Here is a 15,144-nt window from a genome sequence, read left to right on the forward strand (position 1 = left end):
TAGACAACAATGAAGGACAAAGAAAAAACCTTAGCTAGTATACCTATTGGAAGGAAGAGTGGCATCCACTTCCGTAATAGGTTGCCTCCAGAAACCCTATGAACCTGGAGAGAGGATGAAAGGCACCCAAGCGTCAAGGACTCTCCTTCATAGGGTCACTATGAGTCTCCTGCGACTCGACGGCACTTAACAACAACAACAGTATACCTAGGAGTAAACCTTGTCAAAGGAGCCCTAGTGGTAGAGTGCAGAAGGTATTGAGCTGCTGGCCACCAGCCACTCAGAGGAGCCTCATTCTATATTATTTGTTGTTGTTATGTGTTGTCGAGTCACTTGAGACTCATAGCGACCGTATGTACAACAGCCCTAAACCCTGCTCTATCCCTTGTCAATCTTATTGACTTCAACACGCCTATCCCCATTATCCCAGTGACAAAATCAATCCATCTCATTAAGGGTCTTCCTCTCCTGCACTGTCCCTCCACCCTCCCAAACATGACATCCCTCTCCAAGGACTGGTCCCTTTTTGCAACATGTCCAAAGTATGTCAGACGAAGCTTCAGAATCCTTGCCTCCAAGAATCCTCCTGGCTTCACCCTCTCCAGAATGAACTTGTCTGTCCTTCTAGCAGTCCATGGTATATTTAATTCTTTTCTCCAGCACCACAGCTCAAAGGCATCAATGCTTCTATCATCCTTAGTCTTCGTCCAGATCTCTGGTGCACAGCAAGGAATTACAAAGACCAAGGCCTATATTAGGCACATCTTAGTCTCCAGACCATCAATTCAAGTAAAACTCAGAGCAACCCCATAAGCAATTGATCTGAATCCTGTTCAATCCTGTGCCTTCCTCACACTTCCTGAGACATTCAAGCCCAAGTTATCTTGTTGTGGATCTTCTTCCCCTTTGCCATCCCTTCACTTCTCCAAGTGTCATGTTCCTTTCCAAGGAATAGCCTCTCCAAAGTATGTGAGGCAAAGCTTTGTCATCCTTACCCCCAAGGAGCACTCTGGCTGTATTTTTTCCAAGACATCCATTTGCTCTTTTGGCAGACAATGGTATATACAGTACTGTTTTCTAACACCACACTTCAAAGGCATCAATTCTTCTGTCATCCATGTTTAAAGCACTGGAGATCCAAAGAAAGGTCTACAAATCAGTAAAGACAACATTTGGTAGATTTTCATTAGTTGGATGTTAGCAAATTTTCATTTCATAAATAAACATTTGTAGACACATGTTCCCCCACAAACTTTTTAAAGTTTTTCATTTTTATTATTATTAATGTTAATGAAAACGTGATTCCAAATATGCTGCCCTGGATGTGCTCACCAAGTTGTGCCAAGAAATCTGGAAAACAACCACGTGGCCAACGGACTGGAAGAGATCTATATTTGTTCCCATTCCAAAGAAGGGTGACCCAACAGAGTGTGGAAACTATAGAACAATATCATTAATTTCCCATGCAAGCAAGATTCTACTGAAGATTATCCAAAAATTACTGGAACAACACATCAGCGGAGAACTGACAGAAGTCCAGGCTGGATTTAGAAGGGGTCGTGGTACTAGGGATATTGTAACTGATGTAAGATGGATCTTAGCTGAAAGCAGAGAATACCAGAGGAATGTCTGTGTTTCATTGACTATGCAAAGGCATTTGACTGTGTGGATCATAACAAACTGTGGCTCACTCTGAGAAGAATGATAATCCCAGAACACTTGATTGTGCTAATGAGAAACCTATACTTGGACCAAGAGGCAGTCGTCAGAACAGAGCAAGGAAACACTGCATGGTTCAAAATTGGGAAGGGCATATGCCAGGGATGTGTCCTGTCTCCATACCTTTTTCAATCTGTATGCAGAACAGATCATCTGGGAGGCTGGGCTCTATGAGGAGAAACGTGAGGTCAAGATTGGAGAAAGATCTATCAACAATCTGCGTTATGCAGGTTGATACAACCCTGCTTGCTGAAAGTGAGGACCTGAAGCGCTTGCTGCAGAGGGTCAAAGACTGCAGCCTCCAATATGGATTGAGGCTCAATGTCAAGAAGACAAAGATTCTCACCACTGGACCAATTGGCAGCATCAGGATGGATGGTGAAGAGATTGAGATTGTTCCCAGCTTTAGTTTGCTTGGCTCCACTGTCAATACTCTCGGCACAGCAGCCAGGAAATTAGAAGACGTATTGCAATGGGATAGTCTGCTGTTAGGGACCTCTCCAAAGTGCTGAAGAGCAATGGTGTCTCTCTGGAGACTAAGGTGCATCTGATACAGACCACGGTCTTTGTTATCACTTGTTATGCATCAGAGAGTTGGACAATGACCAAGGAGGATAGAAGGAGAATGGATGCCTTTGAGCTGTGGTGCTGGAGAAGAGTATTGAGGGTACTATGCACTGCTAGGAAAACAAACATTCATCCTGGAAAGGGTCAAACCAGGCTGCTCCTTGGAGGCAAGGATTCTAAGGCTCTAACATACTTTGGACATGTTGTGAGGGACAGGTCCTAGGAGAGGGACATCATCCTTAGTAGGGTGGAGGGACAGCGCAGAAGGGGAAGGCCCCCTGTGAGGTGGATTGATTCAGTGATTGGGGTAATCGGGACGGGAGTGTCAGTGACAGTGTGATTGGCACAGAACAGAGTTTAGGGCTGTTGTACAGAGGGTCGCTATGAGTTGCAAGCGACTTGATGGCACATAGTAACAACAACAATGAAAATTTACAGATTTTGGATTTCCATTCATTCATTGTTGCACTTTTCTCCCTGCCCACCCCTCCCCTCCAGTTTGTTCTTCTCTTTGAAGAGTAAAAGAAAAATTTTTCATTGTTATACAATCCCTCCCCACAAGTCCACTCCACTATGCAGTCTTCATTATGGACTCATGGTATGACAATAATACCTAATCATATATACCTTTTAAACAGTTCTCTCTCATGTTTCAATGCAGTATAATTTATACCATCTTTCCCAATCTGACCCCCAACCCCTATGTCAGTCCCATTTTACAACAGTGGCACTATGCAGTATTTGTCCTTTTGTAACTGAGATATTTCACTCAGCACAATGTCCTCCACAGTCATCCATTTTGGATAATACTTCATGAGTTCCTTGTTTTTCAATGCAGCGTAATATTCCATTGTGTGAATATACCACAGATTTTCTATTCATTCATTGATGGGCACTTAGTTTATTTCCAACTGTTTGCTATTGTGAGCAAAGCTACAATAAACATGGGTGTGCATATATCTGCTTAGGTGGCAGTTATGGTCTCTTTGGGGTATATTCCCAGTAGTGGAATTGCTGGGACAAATGGTATTTCTATTTGCAACTTTTTGAGAAAGCGCCATACTGCCTTCCATAGTGGCTGCACCATTTTACACTCTCACTAACAATGAGTAAGTGTTCCAGTTTCTCCACAACCTTATCGGCATTTGTTGTTTGATGCTCTGTTAAATTTTGCTATTCTGACTGGGGTGAGATGATATCTCATAGTTGTTTTGATTTGCATCTCTTAGAGAGCTAGGGGTTTTGAACATTTCTTCATGTTCTTGTTGGCCATCTGAATATCTTCTTTGATGAAGTGTCTGTTAATATCCTGTGCCCATTTTTCAACTGGGTTATTTACCTTTATCTTCTTGTGGTACTCAAGTATTTTATAAATTCTAGATATAAGTCCCTTATCTGATATATCATTATCAAATAATTTTTCCCAGTCTGTACCACAAACATTTTTTAATACTCAAAAGCAAGAAAGGCTATGAATGCCATTTATTTTTAATTTCTGTCTTCCTTCTTTTAAAATTTACATTAAAAAAATTATCATCCACAACTTTCAGGAAACTATCCATTACATGAAATGAGAAGACTGTTATATTAAAATAATCACAAATTTAAATCTTCCTAAAGATATGGGTCATGTCTTTTTTTATCTATCATGCTTCAGTCCAGCAGTGTCTGGCACAAAGTATGTCATCTGAAGACGAAGTGACTTCGTTCTAGTGAATCTTAGTTTGAACCCTCTTCTGAGCAGATACACAGCTGTCAGTCCCGTGAGGGCACACTGTCTTATTTTTGCAACTCTAGCACCTGGGTAAGTCCTTGTCATACAATACTCAGTAGGGTCGCAATGAGTTGCAAGCTACTCGATGGCACATAACAACAATATTCTATTTAAATAGTAAGGCTAGGAAGAAAAATATTAAAGAATCTGGTCTCCTCTACCAATGGAAAATGCTTTCCGTAAGAACTTATTAAAAATACCACAATACATGCATAAAATAGCTTTTATTCTGAATTATAACAAAATCCAAATTCCAAATAAGCACTACTTAGAGGATCCAAAGATATTATTTTTAAATTGTTTACATAACTCTAATTTTTTCATAACATCACTTGCTTTACATTTACAAATTACATACATCACACTGTAACAACTATCAATTACAGTTAGATTAATAGTTGATATAAATTTGATGTGTAGTAACACCAGGATAGTAGAGAGATCTCTACAGCTTTCATTCACCAAAGAAACTATTTTATTCCAGTTCCCAAACCAAACTTGAGCTATGTTGGGTTTGAAATCAAAGATAAAGGCCAGTTAGGATTCAGAAATTAATAGTTCTCATCTAGTGGCACCTGAAATTCCTGTACACACTTTAACCAAGCGCCTGCTGCATGTGGTGCTTTTTAAAAGCCTTTCAGAGTCTACCAGGCTAAACCTTTTGCTGCCTTTGCTGCTTTGGATTTGTTTTTTCCTTTCCCTTTTTCTCTCTTTGCTTTCAGCCTTTTTCTCTGCCTCTGGTTCATCCAAATTGGGTACTGTCCATGCTGGTCTAGAAGGCTCTTTTTGTTTCTCTTAATGTCAGCTTCCATTTTCATGCCATCTAAATAAAGAATGTAAAAACAATTAGCACTCGTGTATAAGCTATCAATCCTGTGAAAATACATTCGTGCACTATAGAGTATCAAAACCACAAGTATGGCCCACAAAAGACATATTAAATGTTAAAAATAAATCCCGTTAGTAAAATTCCTTTTGGGATCATCTACTTTGTTGTCATGTCTATAATTATGGGAAGTCACAGAAACCAATTTTGAGTAACTTAAGAGAGTTTTACCGCTAATTAGTTTGAATACACCAGTGGCTTCAAAGGAGAAAGATGAACAATCTCCCCTATTTGATTTATAGCCTCAGAAACCCAATGGAGGGTTCACGATCTACCTAGATAGTGATGAGATGAGGTCAAATCTATGGGTCAGTTTTCCAAGAAACTTTTTAAAGAACGTTGTCATGAAAGCCCTTCTTTGAAATGTTGTGTACTGCAGAGTTAGAACTGGCTCATAACTGCCCCTTTAGCAGGTTTTCAGAGGCAGTAAAGCACATGGGAGGAAAATGCCCATCTTTCTCCCATGGAGGTGCTGGTGGGTTCCAATCACATGCCTTTGGGTTTGTAGCACAAGTCCTTACTACTAAGCTATCAGGACTCCTTCTTCTCTGAAATAGTAAATGTTAAACAGGCAAAAGATATCTGACTTTGAGCTTTAATGATAAATTTACAGATTTAAGCATATGTGTGCTATTAGTTCACTTCTCAGATTACTTGAGATAAGTAAAATTATGTTACGGCATTAAGAAGGATACTCCACACTTCTAGTGGATCGGCCTTAAAGTAATGAGATGATCAGGAATGACTGACCACTTGGATAAGGTAGAATAGTAAGCAGCAGGTCTGTGATGACAGAGAGGAGCCCAAGAGAGGGAAGACCCGGATACTCTAAAGCTGCCATATTTTTTTCTATCAGCACACGGAGAATCAGTTGTGATAAGAGACTTGCCAGGAAGTTCATCACAACTATTCTGTGGTCGTCTGTCTTAAGTACCTTACCAAAACACAGAAGTCCTTAAATGATCTCTACTAATAAACTGCTAATAACTTCATCTCATTTGGCCACAAAATCAATACTCTTGGCACAAGCAGTCAGCAGATCAAGAGACATACTGCATTAGATAAGTCCACTGTCAGGGACCTCTCCAAATTAGTTAGGAGTAAGGATGTCAATATGAGGACTAAGATGTGCCTGAGTTAGGCCATGGTCTTTTTTCAAGCACTTGCTATGCATCTGAGAGCTGGACAATGACTAAGGATGACAGAAGAATTTATGCCTTTGAGGTATGGAGTTGGAGAAACATGCTGAACATCCCATGGTCTGACAAAAGAACAAATAGATACACGCCTTGGAGAAGTGCAACCATGTGCTCCTTGGAAGCAAGGATGATGTTTGGTCTCATACTTTGGGCACGTTGCTAGTTTGTTCCTTGGAGAGGGACATCAAGCTTAGAAAGGTGGAGAGTGGGGAAAAGAGAATACTTAACCAAATGGACTGTACAGTGACTACAAAAATGGGCTTAAGTATGTCTGAGATGATGAGGATGGCACAGGATCGGACAGGGTTCAGAACTCTGGTTTGTACTCAATGGCACCTAATAATAACTTCTGTTGTTGTTGTTATGTGCCACTGAGTAGCTTGTGACTCATAGCAACCATATGTACAAGAGCCCCAAATGCAGTATATCCTGTGCCAACCGTGCCGTCTCCAACACACTTCCCCAACACCTCAATCACAGAATCGATCCATCCCATCGAGGAATAACAACTGCTAGACAATGTATTATTTATCTGGCTTGCCTTTTGTCTCCTCCGGTGCAGCACAAACTCCACTAGGACAGCTGTCATTTTTCTGATACTTATCACCATTTCACAGGACCTAGAATACAGTCTGATATATCTGATCACAAAGTAAACTTCTGAACAAGTACTTCAAGTCTCTTTCTCACCGCCATCAAGTCGGAACATTCTCCTAAGTGATCCTCCTTCACTGGGATTCCAAGACTATAAATCACAGAGGAAGAAACTGTCCATCTTTCTCCTGAGAAGCAGTTGGTGGATTCAAAACTGTCCAAAAGGCCTGGTCTTTAGGTTGGCAGCACAACTCCCCGTGGACTATGCTGCAAGAGCTTGCAAGCCCTTCCACTACTAGCTGTGAACTTAGGGATACACTAGTTTTTAAAAGCTCCTTGCCTTACTGGAATTGATACTATCTTTTTGGGGTGGGGGGAATAACAAAACAATCAAAAGAAAATCCCAGTCCATAACAAGTAGTTTTAAAGACAGGAACCCGGCCAGATTAAGCCTGGTAGGCCCAGGAAAGCAATGGGAGGTCTTAAACATGAGTGACAAAATCTGGCTCTGTGTTCTAAAGAAACAGTGTTGCTACTAGGAAGGTCAATCAGAAGGGAACATAAACTGGTGCACAAAGGTACAAAATCGGTACCATCACAGTTTGTGTAACAGTTGACAGTTGTCTGGCTAAAAATGATAGCACATCAGGCATGGGAATTAAATGGATAATCTCCTACTGTGTGGTTTACATCCTCTGGAAACTCACTGGAGGGTTAGTTCCAGGTCACTTCCGACTTCATAAGAATGACCATTAAGCTTGTGGATTAAGAAACTGGGTAAGCAGTAGGGGAGAGAGCTAAGGGAATGGAAATAAGGAGAAACAGGAGACTGGCACAGAGATGAGGAACCAAACTTACATAGTAGATTACTGAGTAGGGAAATTCCCCTGCCTTAGTCTCATGTCCTATTAGCTCCTAGAAGACGAGAGGACTGAGGGTAACCAGATGTTCCTCTACACAGGACATAAGAGGATTCCTGCCTAGAGACTGAAAGGACCTACAGGTACTGGTGCAGGAGACTCCAAGAAAACTATATGGACCCGCCCATTCTACAACGACATCTACCAGATAATCAACATCCCCTCATGCAAGCTCCCAGCTTCCAATCATTTTAATCTCCTAATTTTGAATAAAGACAATCATTCAATCACTCACTAGATATTTAAGGGGAAAATCTAAGTGACATAAAGACGAAGAAAATAGGGTAATTATAGGGAAAATTATAGGGAATCTGTCCAGGAAATTCAAGAATGAATATGTATCTAATATTCATACTATAAAGAAGTGAACTATTACCTACCCTAACTGGTCTAAGAACAGATTTAGATGGGTGTTCCACTATCAATAACTTATCATTCTGACCATGGGTATAGTAGAAAGTTCTGATTAGCACTGGCGAAAAATGAAGAACAAAATTAATTCATAAAAAAAGATCAGATTTTTAAGTCAGACAGATAGTGGCGGGAAGCCTCAAAATGACTGTCCAAGTCACTTTTTTCATCATCGAACAAAGCCACTCCTGAAGGCAATCTCTCAAGCTTATAAAATTAACAAGGAATGTGCTCCACAGAACAATCAACTATACAAGACCACAGAGCAACATTTATTCGAAATGAAAGATGAAAAGCCAGAGAATGACAAGGAAATCAGATAAATGGAAACAGAGGATAGAAATGAGAGCACTGCACAGTCATGAAGGCAAAACTCATCTGCTGCAGAAACTTTTACCTAGAGCTCAGTAAAACTGCTCCAGAAAAGGAGACAATACACACACAACAGAACTCTTAAATCAACAAAAAAGACAAAGAACACAATATAAAAAGACGCACATAGGACCTGAACAGATATTTCTCCAAAGAGGAAATACAGTATAACCTATTCAGTATCATTAACTGTATTATTAACTGGTGGTGAGAAGGCTGGGACTCAAGGTGACAAAATGAAAGGCTGCCTGGCTCTGCACCATTTTCTTAATCATTGGTTCCTTTGAGTCCACTGTTGTGGCTATTCAGTCAGCATTAGCTATCCATACTAGTACCACCACCACCACAAGAAACCTTGAAAATCAAGTGTTGGACAAGGATATGGAGAAATTGGAAGCCCCACGTATTATTGCAGAAATGTAAAACGGCACAATGTCGAAAATCATTTGGGAGAGCCTTTTAAAGTAAAAACACAGAATTATAATATAACCTAGAAATTCCACTCCCAATTATCTATTTTTTAAAAAAGTGACAACAGATATTCAAACATAAACTTACACCCACATGTTCATAGCAGCACTATTTATAACCATGGACAGATAAATCAGATAAACAAAGTGCGATACATACAGAGTATTACTCAGCCATAAGAAAGAAATGAAGTATTAGTGCACATAACATGGATGAACTTAAAATTCATGCTAAATTCCAGAAACTAGCCAAAAAAGCCTACAAATACACGATTTCATTTATGTGAAAGATCCAGAATAAGTAAAACAAGGGAAAGAGCCTGCTTAACAACTATGGGATTTCTTTCTGGTGTGATAAAAATGTTTTCAAACAAGATAGATGGAATGTTTGATCTTGCTTAGTTGTGATGGGAGATCCAAGAACCTATTCATTCTGTTGGAAAAATGCAGCAGAGAAGAGATTTACACGGGAATAACCATGTAAGCATAGTCCTGGATAAGGTAAAGGGGGAAGATAATTCTGAAAACAAATGCAGAACCTAGTCTTTTGAGGAGAACATTAATTAAAAAAGGAAAATGGAAATTATGCATTCAGGAGCTTATAGATGTAAGTGGAAGGGAGATGAGTTTTTCTCCTACTTGTCAAAGTGAGGGTGGAAGAAAAAGCATTTTATAGTTTAGGATGGGGGTGGCTGAGTGAGGAAAAGAAAATAAGAAACAGACATTCTTAACAACTTGAAAGGCAGCTCCAAAGTTGGAAGGCTGAAGAATGCTTTCAATTCCTTGATTATACCACACAAATAAACACTGTTGTTAAGAGTCTGAGAACTGACAATTCCTAACTCCACATGTGCATTAGGATGGTAACATTAAGATGTGAAAGTCCATGAAATGCTTGTGCTTAAACTGGCACAGCATACAGGCTCAAACTTCAGAGCATGATTAAGACAGAGAGATCAATACACTCTGCCCAAATCAAGCAGCAATAACCTGAGAGTTTAAGTATAACAATGTAAGGATACCAGATCTTGCAAAGGTAAAATGAAGACTTCTTAAGTTTGCCTAGACGTTAACGGAATATGTGAACCCTTCCAAACAGAATGCATCTAGGACTCTCTATTCCTGTAGTCTATTCATGAGACAACTAGGCATCCACCAAAGACTCACTTGGAACAATCTAAAACACACCAATTCATATGTCCTGGGTTCAACAAAATTCCTCAAAGATCACAAACAGTATAAGCCTTCAGGGAATGGAAGTGTGGTCATGGCAGCCAAGTAGGGATGGGTGATAGAAAGGGAAAGTTTTACATAAAAAATGATGAAACTGTATACGGAATATACAAAGGAATTTGTCAGTATGGATAGTATCAAATTAGGGCTACCACTGAGAATAACAGGTATTCCAGAATACTAAATTGTGCTCATCTGAACCTATACTCAGACCAAGCTGTTGTCTAAACAGAGGAAGGGAACACAGCATGGTTTAAAATCAAGAAATGTGTGCACCGAGGCTGTATCCTTTCTCCATACCTATTCAAGAAGCTGGACTTAATGAATAAAAATGTGGCACCAAGATTGCCAGAAGATTCATGAACAATCTGCATTATTTAGATGACACAACCTTGCCTGCTAAGAGTGAGGAAGACATGAAGTGTTTGCTGTCAAAAATGAAGAACTGTAACTTTCAATATGGGTTACTCTCAATATAAAAAAGATAGAAATCCTCACGACTGTGCCAGTAAGCAACATCATGACAGAAGGAGAGAAGACTGAAGTTGTCAACAATCTGATCTTATTTGAATCCACAATTAACACCTTTGTCATCAGCAGTCAAGAAATCAAAAGCAGCACTTAGGGAAAGCAAGCATTGGGAAGATCTGTTGTCAAGAACTTCTCCCAAGTGCTGAATAGCAAGGGTGAGCCTGATCCAAGTCATGGTCTTTTCAATTACAATCTATGCATGTGAAAGTTTGACAACGAATAACGGTGAATGTCGAAGAATTGATGCCTTTGAACAGTAGTGCTGGAGAAGAGTACTAAATACCACATTAGACTGCAAGAAGAACAAAAGAGTCTGTCTGGGAAGAAGACCAACCAGGGCACTCCTTTAAAGCAAGAATGGTAAAACTTTTGTCTCACATACTTTAGGCATGTTGTTAGGTAGGGCCAATCTTTGGAAAAAGACATGATGCTTATAAAGGTAATCAGTCATCAAAAGAGAGGAGACCCTCAACCAGATGGGTTGACAGTGATTATGTCAGTGTAAAGTGTAATGAGTTTATGCAAACCAAAGATGAGGCTGTTTCGATCCATTGTTGACAGGGTTCATGTACATTGTAGGCAATAAAATGATACTTAACAACAAAGTGTGATATCTTTCTGCTACCAGCTGAGCATTTAACTATTGCAACAGGGATGGCCAGAGTTAAAAAACAAACCCCAGAAATACATGAACTCACCTTTCTTGTCTTTTTCATCATTCGTATCACACTGCATTTTCTCTTGGTAATGTCTGGGTACCACAACAGTTGCAATCTCTTGAATGTCATTCATTACAACATCACCATCTACTTTGAGAATACTTTTAAGCCGGCTGAGCTCCTTTGGAGCATTCTTTTTCCTCTTTTCAGCACGCATTTTCCTTTTCCACTTACTTCGTAAGCTTTTAGCCATGTTTTAACTGGAAAGTTAACAAAAATGGAAATACAAACACAAATATTTACTATATTAAAAAATTAAAAGACAAATCCTTGGACAATCAGGCCAATAAAGATATTTCTAAAAAGCACAAAAAGAAAACAGCTTCACTTTGTTCATGATTTATGATGATTTAATAAGCAGATTACGTTGAGGACCAAAAAGAAAAGGCTGTCCTTTTGAAACCACTCAGAAAGGTCTCAGAAGGCAAGTCTGGTTACAAACGTCGCTTACCCTTCAGTAAAGGTGTTAACATAAAGAGGGAGAAAAACTCAAAACCAAACTTTACTCATTCCTTAAAGTTACACACTGAAAAAAATCCTGTGGCGTGTTTCTGCACATACAGGGCTGCCATGAATCGAAATCAACGCGATCACAACCAATAATACAAACACCTAGCGGGTGTCGCTAACTAGAGGTGGTGAAAGCCAGATGGCCGCCGCAGAAACCACGAGAATTCCTCACCCTTGAAGAAGGCCTACGTCTTAAGACCATAGTTGGTTTAGAGGGCATTATTTATATGTGAGAGAATTAAGTCCCAAGCCTCAAACCACCCTATTTTAGTCCTAAAGTAGTGAACTCACCCAAGAAAACCAGCACAAACGCACGCAGCAGAGGAATCACGTTGAACGGAAACTTCCTCACCTCCGTCTTCCAGGCAAGTCCCGCCTTCGGGGGGCGCGCTGCCTGCTGGGAGCAGAGGCGGCCCGGAAGCTCTTTGAGAGGCGGGGTTTGCGGGAGACCCAATGTCTGCTTTCGGTTTGAGTGAGGGAGTGAAACTAAGCTGTCCTGGAGTATGAATTTTCGACAAAATGAGGGAACTTAGTGGCACTTGTATCGTCATCAGCAGATGGCTTCGTCCGGAGATTCCCTGCATACACTGGAGTGACCCTGGGCGCCCCAGTGGACAGAGGTGTTAAAGGGGCCCCCGTGTAAAACAAATGAACTCCTCGCCCTGAACCTGTTTCTCGCCCTACCAGTGAGACGTGCTGTGCTTGGTAGCGAGCTTTCATCCCGGGACAGTTTGTTAAAGCCAACTTCTCTGCGAAGTTGAGAGTGGGGGATCAGGACACTTGTTCAGCCGAATCTTTGCCCTCCTTTGCCCCGTCCTCAGCGGAAGCCTGGGGCATGACCGCAGCTACTACCTATTCAATGATAATGGGCAGGGGTGGGCAGGGAGCAAAGTGCGGCAATGAATGAATGGAAATCCAAAACCTCTGTAAATGTTTATTAAAATTTAAAAACTTTTTTTAAAAAAATGGTAATGGGCTGGGTGTGGGATCTGTTCTGCAGGCGGAGAAGCCTCGGTTCCACCGCCAAGTTTTCTTGAGCGTTGTTTAAGAACTTTTCTTTTTAAATAAAATTTTTCCTTTTCCCTGAAAAGCAGCCTCTTGGCAGCGACACTCAGTTGGCTGTTCATCTGCCTCTTTTCAGCAACTGGCATCTGTAAATTTGAAGTAGACCTGAATTGTGCTGCTCGCCCAAAGGCTGACCCTGTACCTTTCCTAGCATGATGTCCTTTTCCAAGGACAGGCCTCTCCTAAAAACATGCTTACAATATGTGAGACTCAAGCTTTACCATCCTTGCCTTTAAAGAACACAAGGAGCATTTTGGTTGCACTTTGTCCTAGACTGGTTTGTTCTTTTGGGGTGTCTATGAGACATTCAGTACTCTTCAACAAAATTAAAAGACATTGACTTCTTCAGTCTTTTTCATTGTACAACTTTCTCATGCATAGGAAGCAACTAAAAATACCATGGCATGGCTTGGATCAGTCACATCTTAGTCTCTAAACAGATACGTCCTTAGCACTCTGGAGAGATCCTCAACAGCAGACTTCCCAATGTAATAGGGATTGAGGCTCAATGTCAAGAAGGCAAAGATTCTCACCACTGGACCAACTGGCAGCATCAGGATGGATGGTGAAGAGATTGAGATTGTTTACAGCTTTAGTCTGCTCGGCTCCACAGTCAACACTCTGGCACCAGTAGCCAAGAAATTAAAAAACGTATTGCCATGGGAAAGTCTACTGTTAGGGACCTCTTCAAAGTTCTGAAGAGCAATGGTGTCTCTCTGGAGACTAAGGTGTATCTGAAACAGGCCATGGTCTTTGCAATCACTTGTTCTGCATCAGAGTTGGACAATGACTAAGGAGGATAGAAGAATTGATGCCTTTGAGCTGTGGTGCTAGAGAAGAGTATTGAGGGTACCATGGACTGTTAGGAAAACAGACAGATTCATCCCGGAGAGGGTTAAACCGGGCGGCTGCTTGGAGGCAAGGATTCTGAGGCTTTGTCTAACATACTCTGGACATGTTGCAAGGAGGGACAGGTCCTTGGAGAGGGACAGCGCCAAGAGAGGAAGGCCCTCTATGAGGTGGATTGATTCAGTGACTGGGGTAGTCAGAATGGGTGTATCCGAGACAGTGCGATTGGCACAGGACAGAGCAGAGTTTAGGGCTGTTGTATATAGGGTTGCTATGAGTCACAAGCGACTCAATAGCACATAACAATAGGTCTCTTATTTCTTGACTGCTACTACTATGGGTATGGATTGTGGATCCAAATAAAATAATTTTTTTATTATTTAATCCTGATTAGTTATTTCTTAATAAAGATGAGGCAGAAGACCTAAAAGTAATTTACCCACTATCATAGGTTCTATGAGGATGATGGTGGGGGCAGTTCTCCCTTGTGGAGTTAGGAGAGGTCAGACTCAGCCATCCGCATACTCTCCTCGCTCTTTTTACCACCTTCAATGAAATGGACTGACACAGTGATTGCAGCAATGTGTTCAAGGGTGTCAAAGATGACGATTACACAGGATAGGGCAGGGTTCAGATCTGTTGCTCATAGGGTTGCTACGAGCCACACTCAACAGCATCTAACAAGAAGGTTTAAGGAATACATTTGTGCATTCAACAATGTCTGAAGAAGGAGCCAATTTACATCTAAAAAAAAAAACAACCCAAAACACCTGGAAGTAAATGTACCATCATTTATTTCAGCTTAAGGGAGAAAGATGGGCAGTTCCCACCCAGGTGATTGAAGCCTCTGAAAACCCGATGGAGGGTCAGCTATGAGCTGGTTGTGACTCAACAGCTATGAGAGTGAGTGAGTGATCAGGGAAATTATGTTCAGTAAGGCTAATAGGCCAAAATTCTACTGGTTACACTGAACTAACATGCTGTGTGCCCTAAGACAAATAATAGTACAAAATGCTTTTTGTCCAATTATTTTTATTTTAAAATGTATATATTTAATCATAGTTTGTTATGATCCACACAAACGCCTTTGCATAATCAATGAAACAGAGAGACATTCTTCTGGTATTCCCTGCTTTCAGTTAAGATCCATCTAACATCAGCTACAATATCCCTAGCACCACGACTCCTTCTAAACCCAGCCTGGACTTCTGGCAGTTCTCTGTTGACGTGCTGTTCCAGTCGTTTTTGGATAATCTTCAGTAGAATCTTGCTTGCATGTGAAATCAATGATATTTTCTATAGTTTCCACACTCTGTTGGGTCACC

At 40.8% G+C, this 15,144-nt stretch overlaps 1 protein-coding gene across 1 annotated transcript; it reads right to left on the bottom strand.

Moving 5' to 3' along the window:
* Positions 1 to 4,704: 4,704 nt before the first annotated feature.
* On the bottom strand, positions 4,705 to 11,588 carry LLPH (LLP homolog, long-term synaptic facilitation (Aplysia)). The gene is made up of 2 exons (XM_006886064.1): positions 11,375 to 11,588; positions 4,705 to 4,883 (listed from the first exon to the last, which is right to left on the bottom strand). The coding sequence occupies exons 1-2, from the start codon at positions 11,586 to 11,588 to the stop codon at positions 4,705 to 4,707; spliced, it is 393 nt and encodes a 130-aa protein (XP_006886126.1).
* Positions 11,589 to 15,144: the final 3,556 nt, after the last annotated feature.

The sequence above is a fragment of the Elephantulus edwardii genome, unplaced genomic scaffold (genome assembly GCF_000299155.1).
Source record: "Elephantulus edwardii isolate Elephantulus edwardi_28Jun2011 unplaced genomic scaffold, EleEdw1.0 scaffold00047, whole genome shotgun sequence".
Taxonomy (NCBI): domain Eukaryota; kingdom Metazoa; phylum Chordata; class Mammalia; order Macroscelidea; family Macroscelididae; genus Elephantulus; species Elephantulus edwardii.

Coding starts and splice junctions, on each gene's coding strand:
- LLPH (XM_006886064.1), bottom strand. CDS start 11,588: ATGGCTAAAAGCTTACGAAGTAAGTGGAAAAGGAAAATGCGTGCTGAA. Junction 4,884..11,374: donor TGATGAAAAAGACAAGAAAG/GTGAGTTCATGT, acceptor TTCTTTATTTAG/ATGGCATGAAAATGGAAGCT.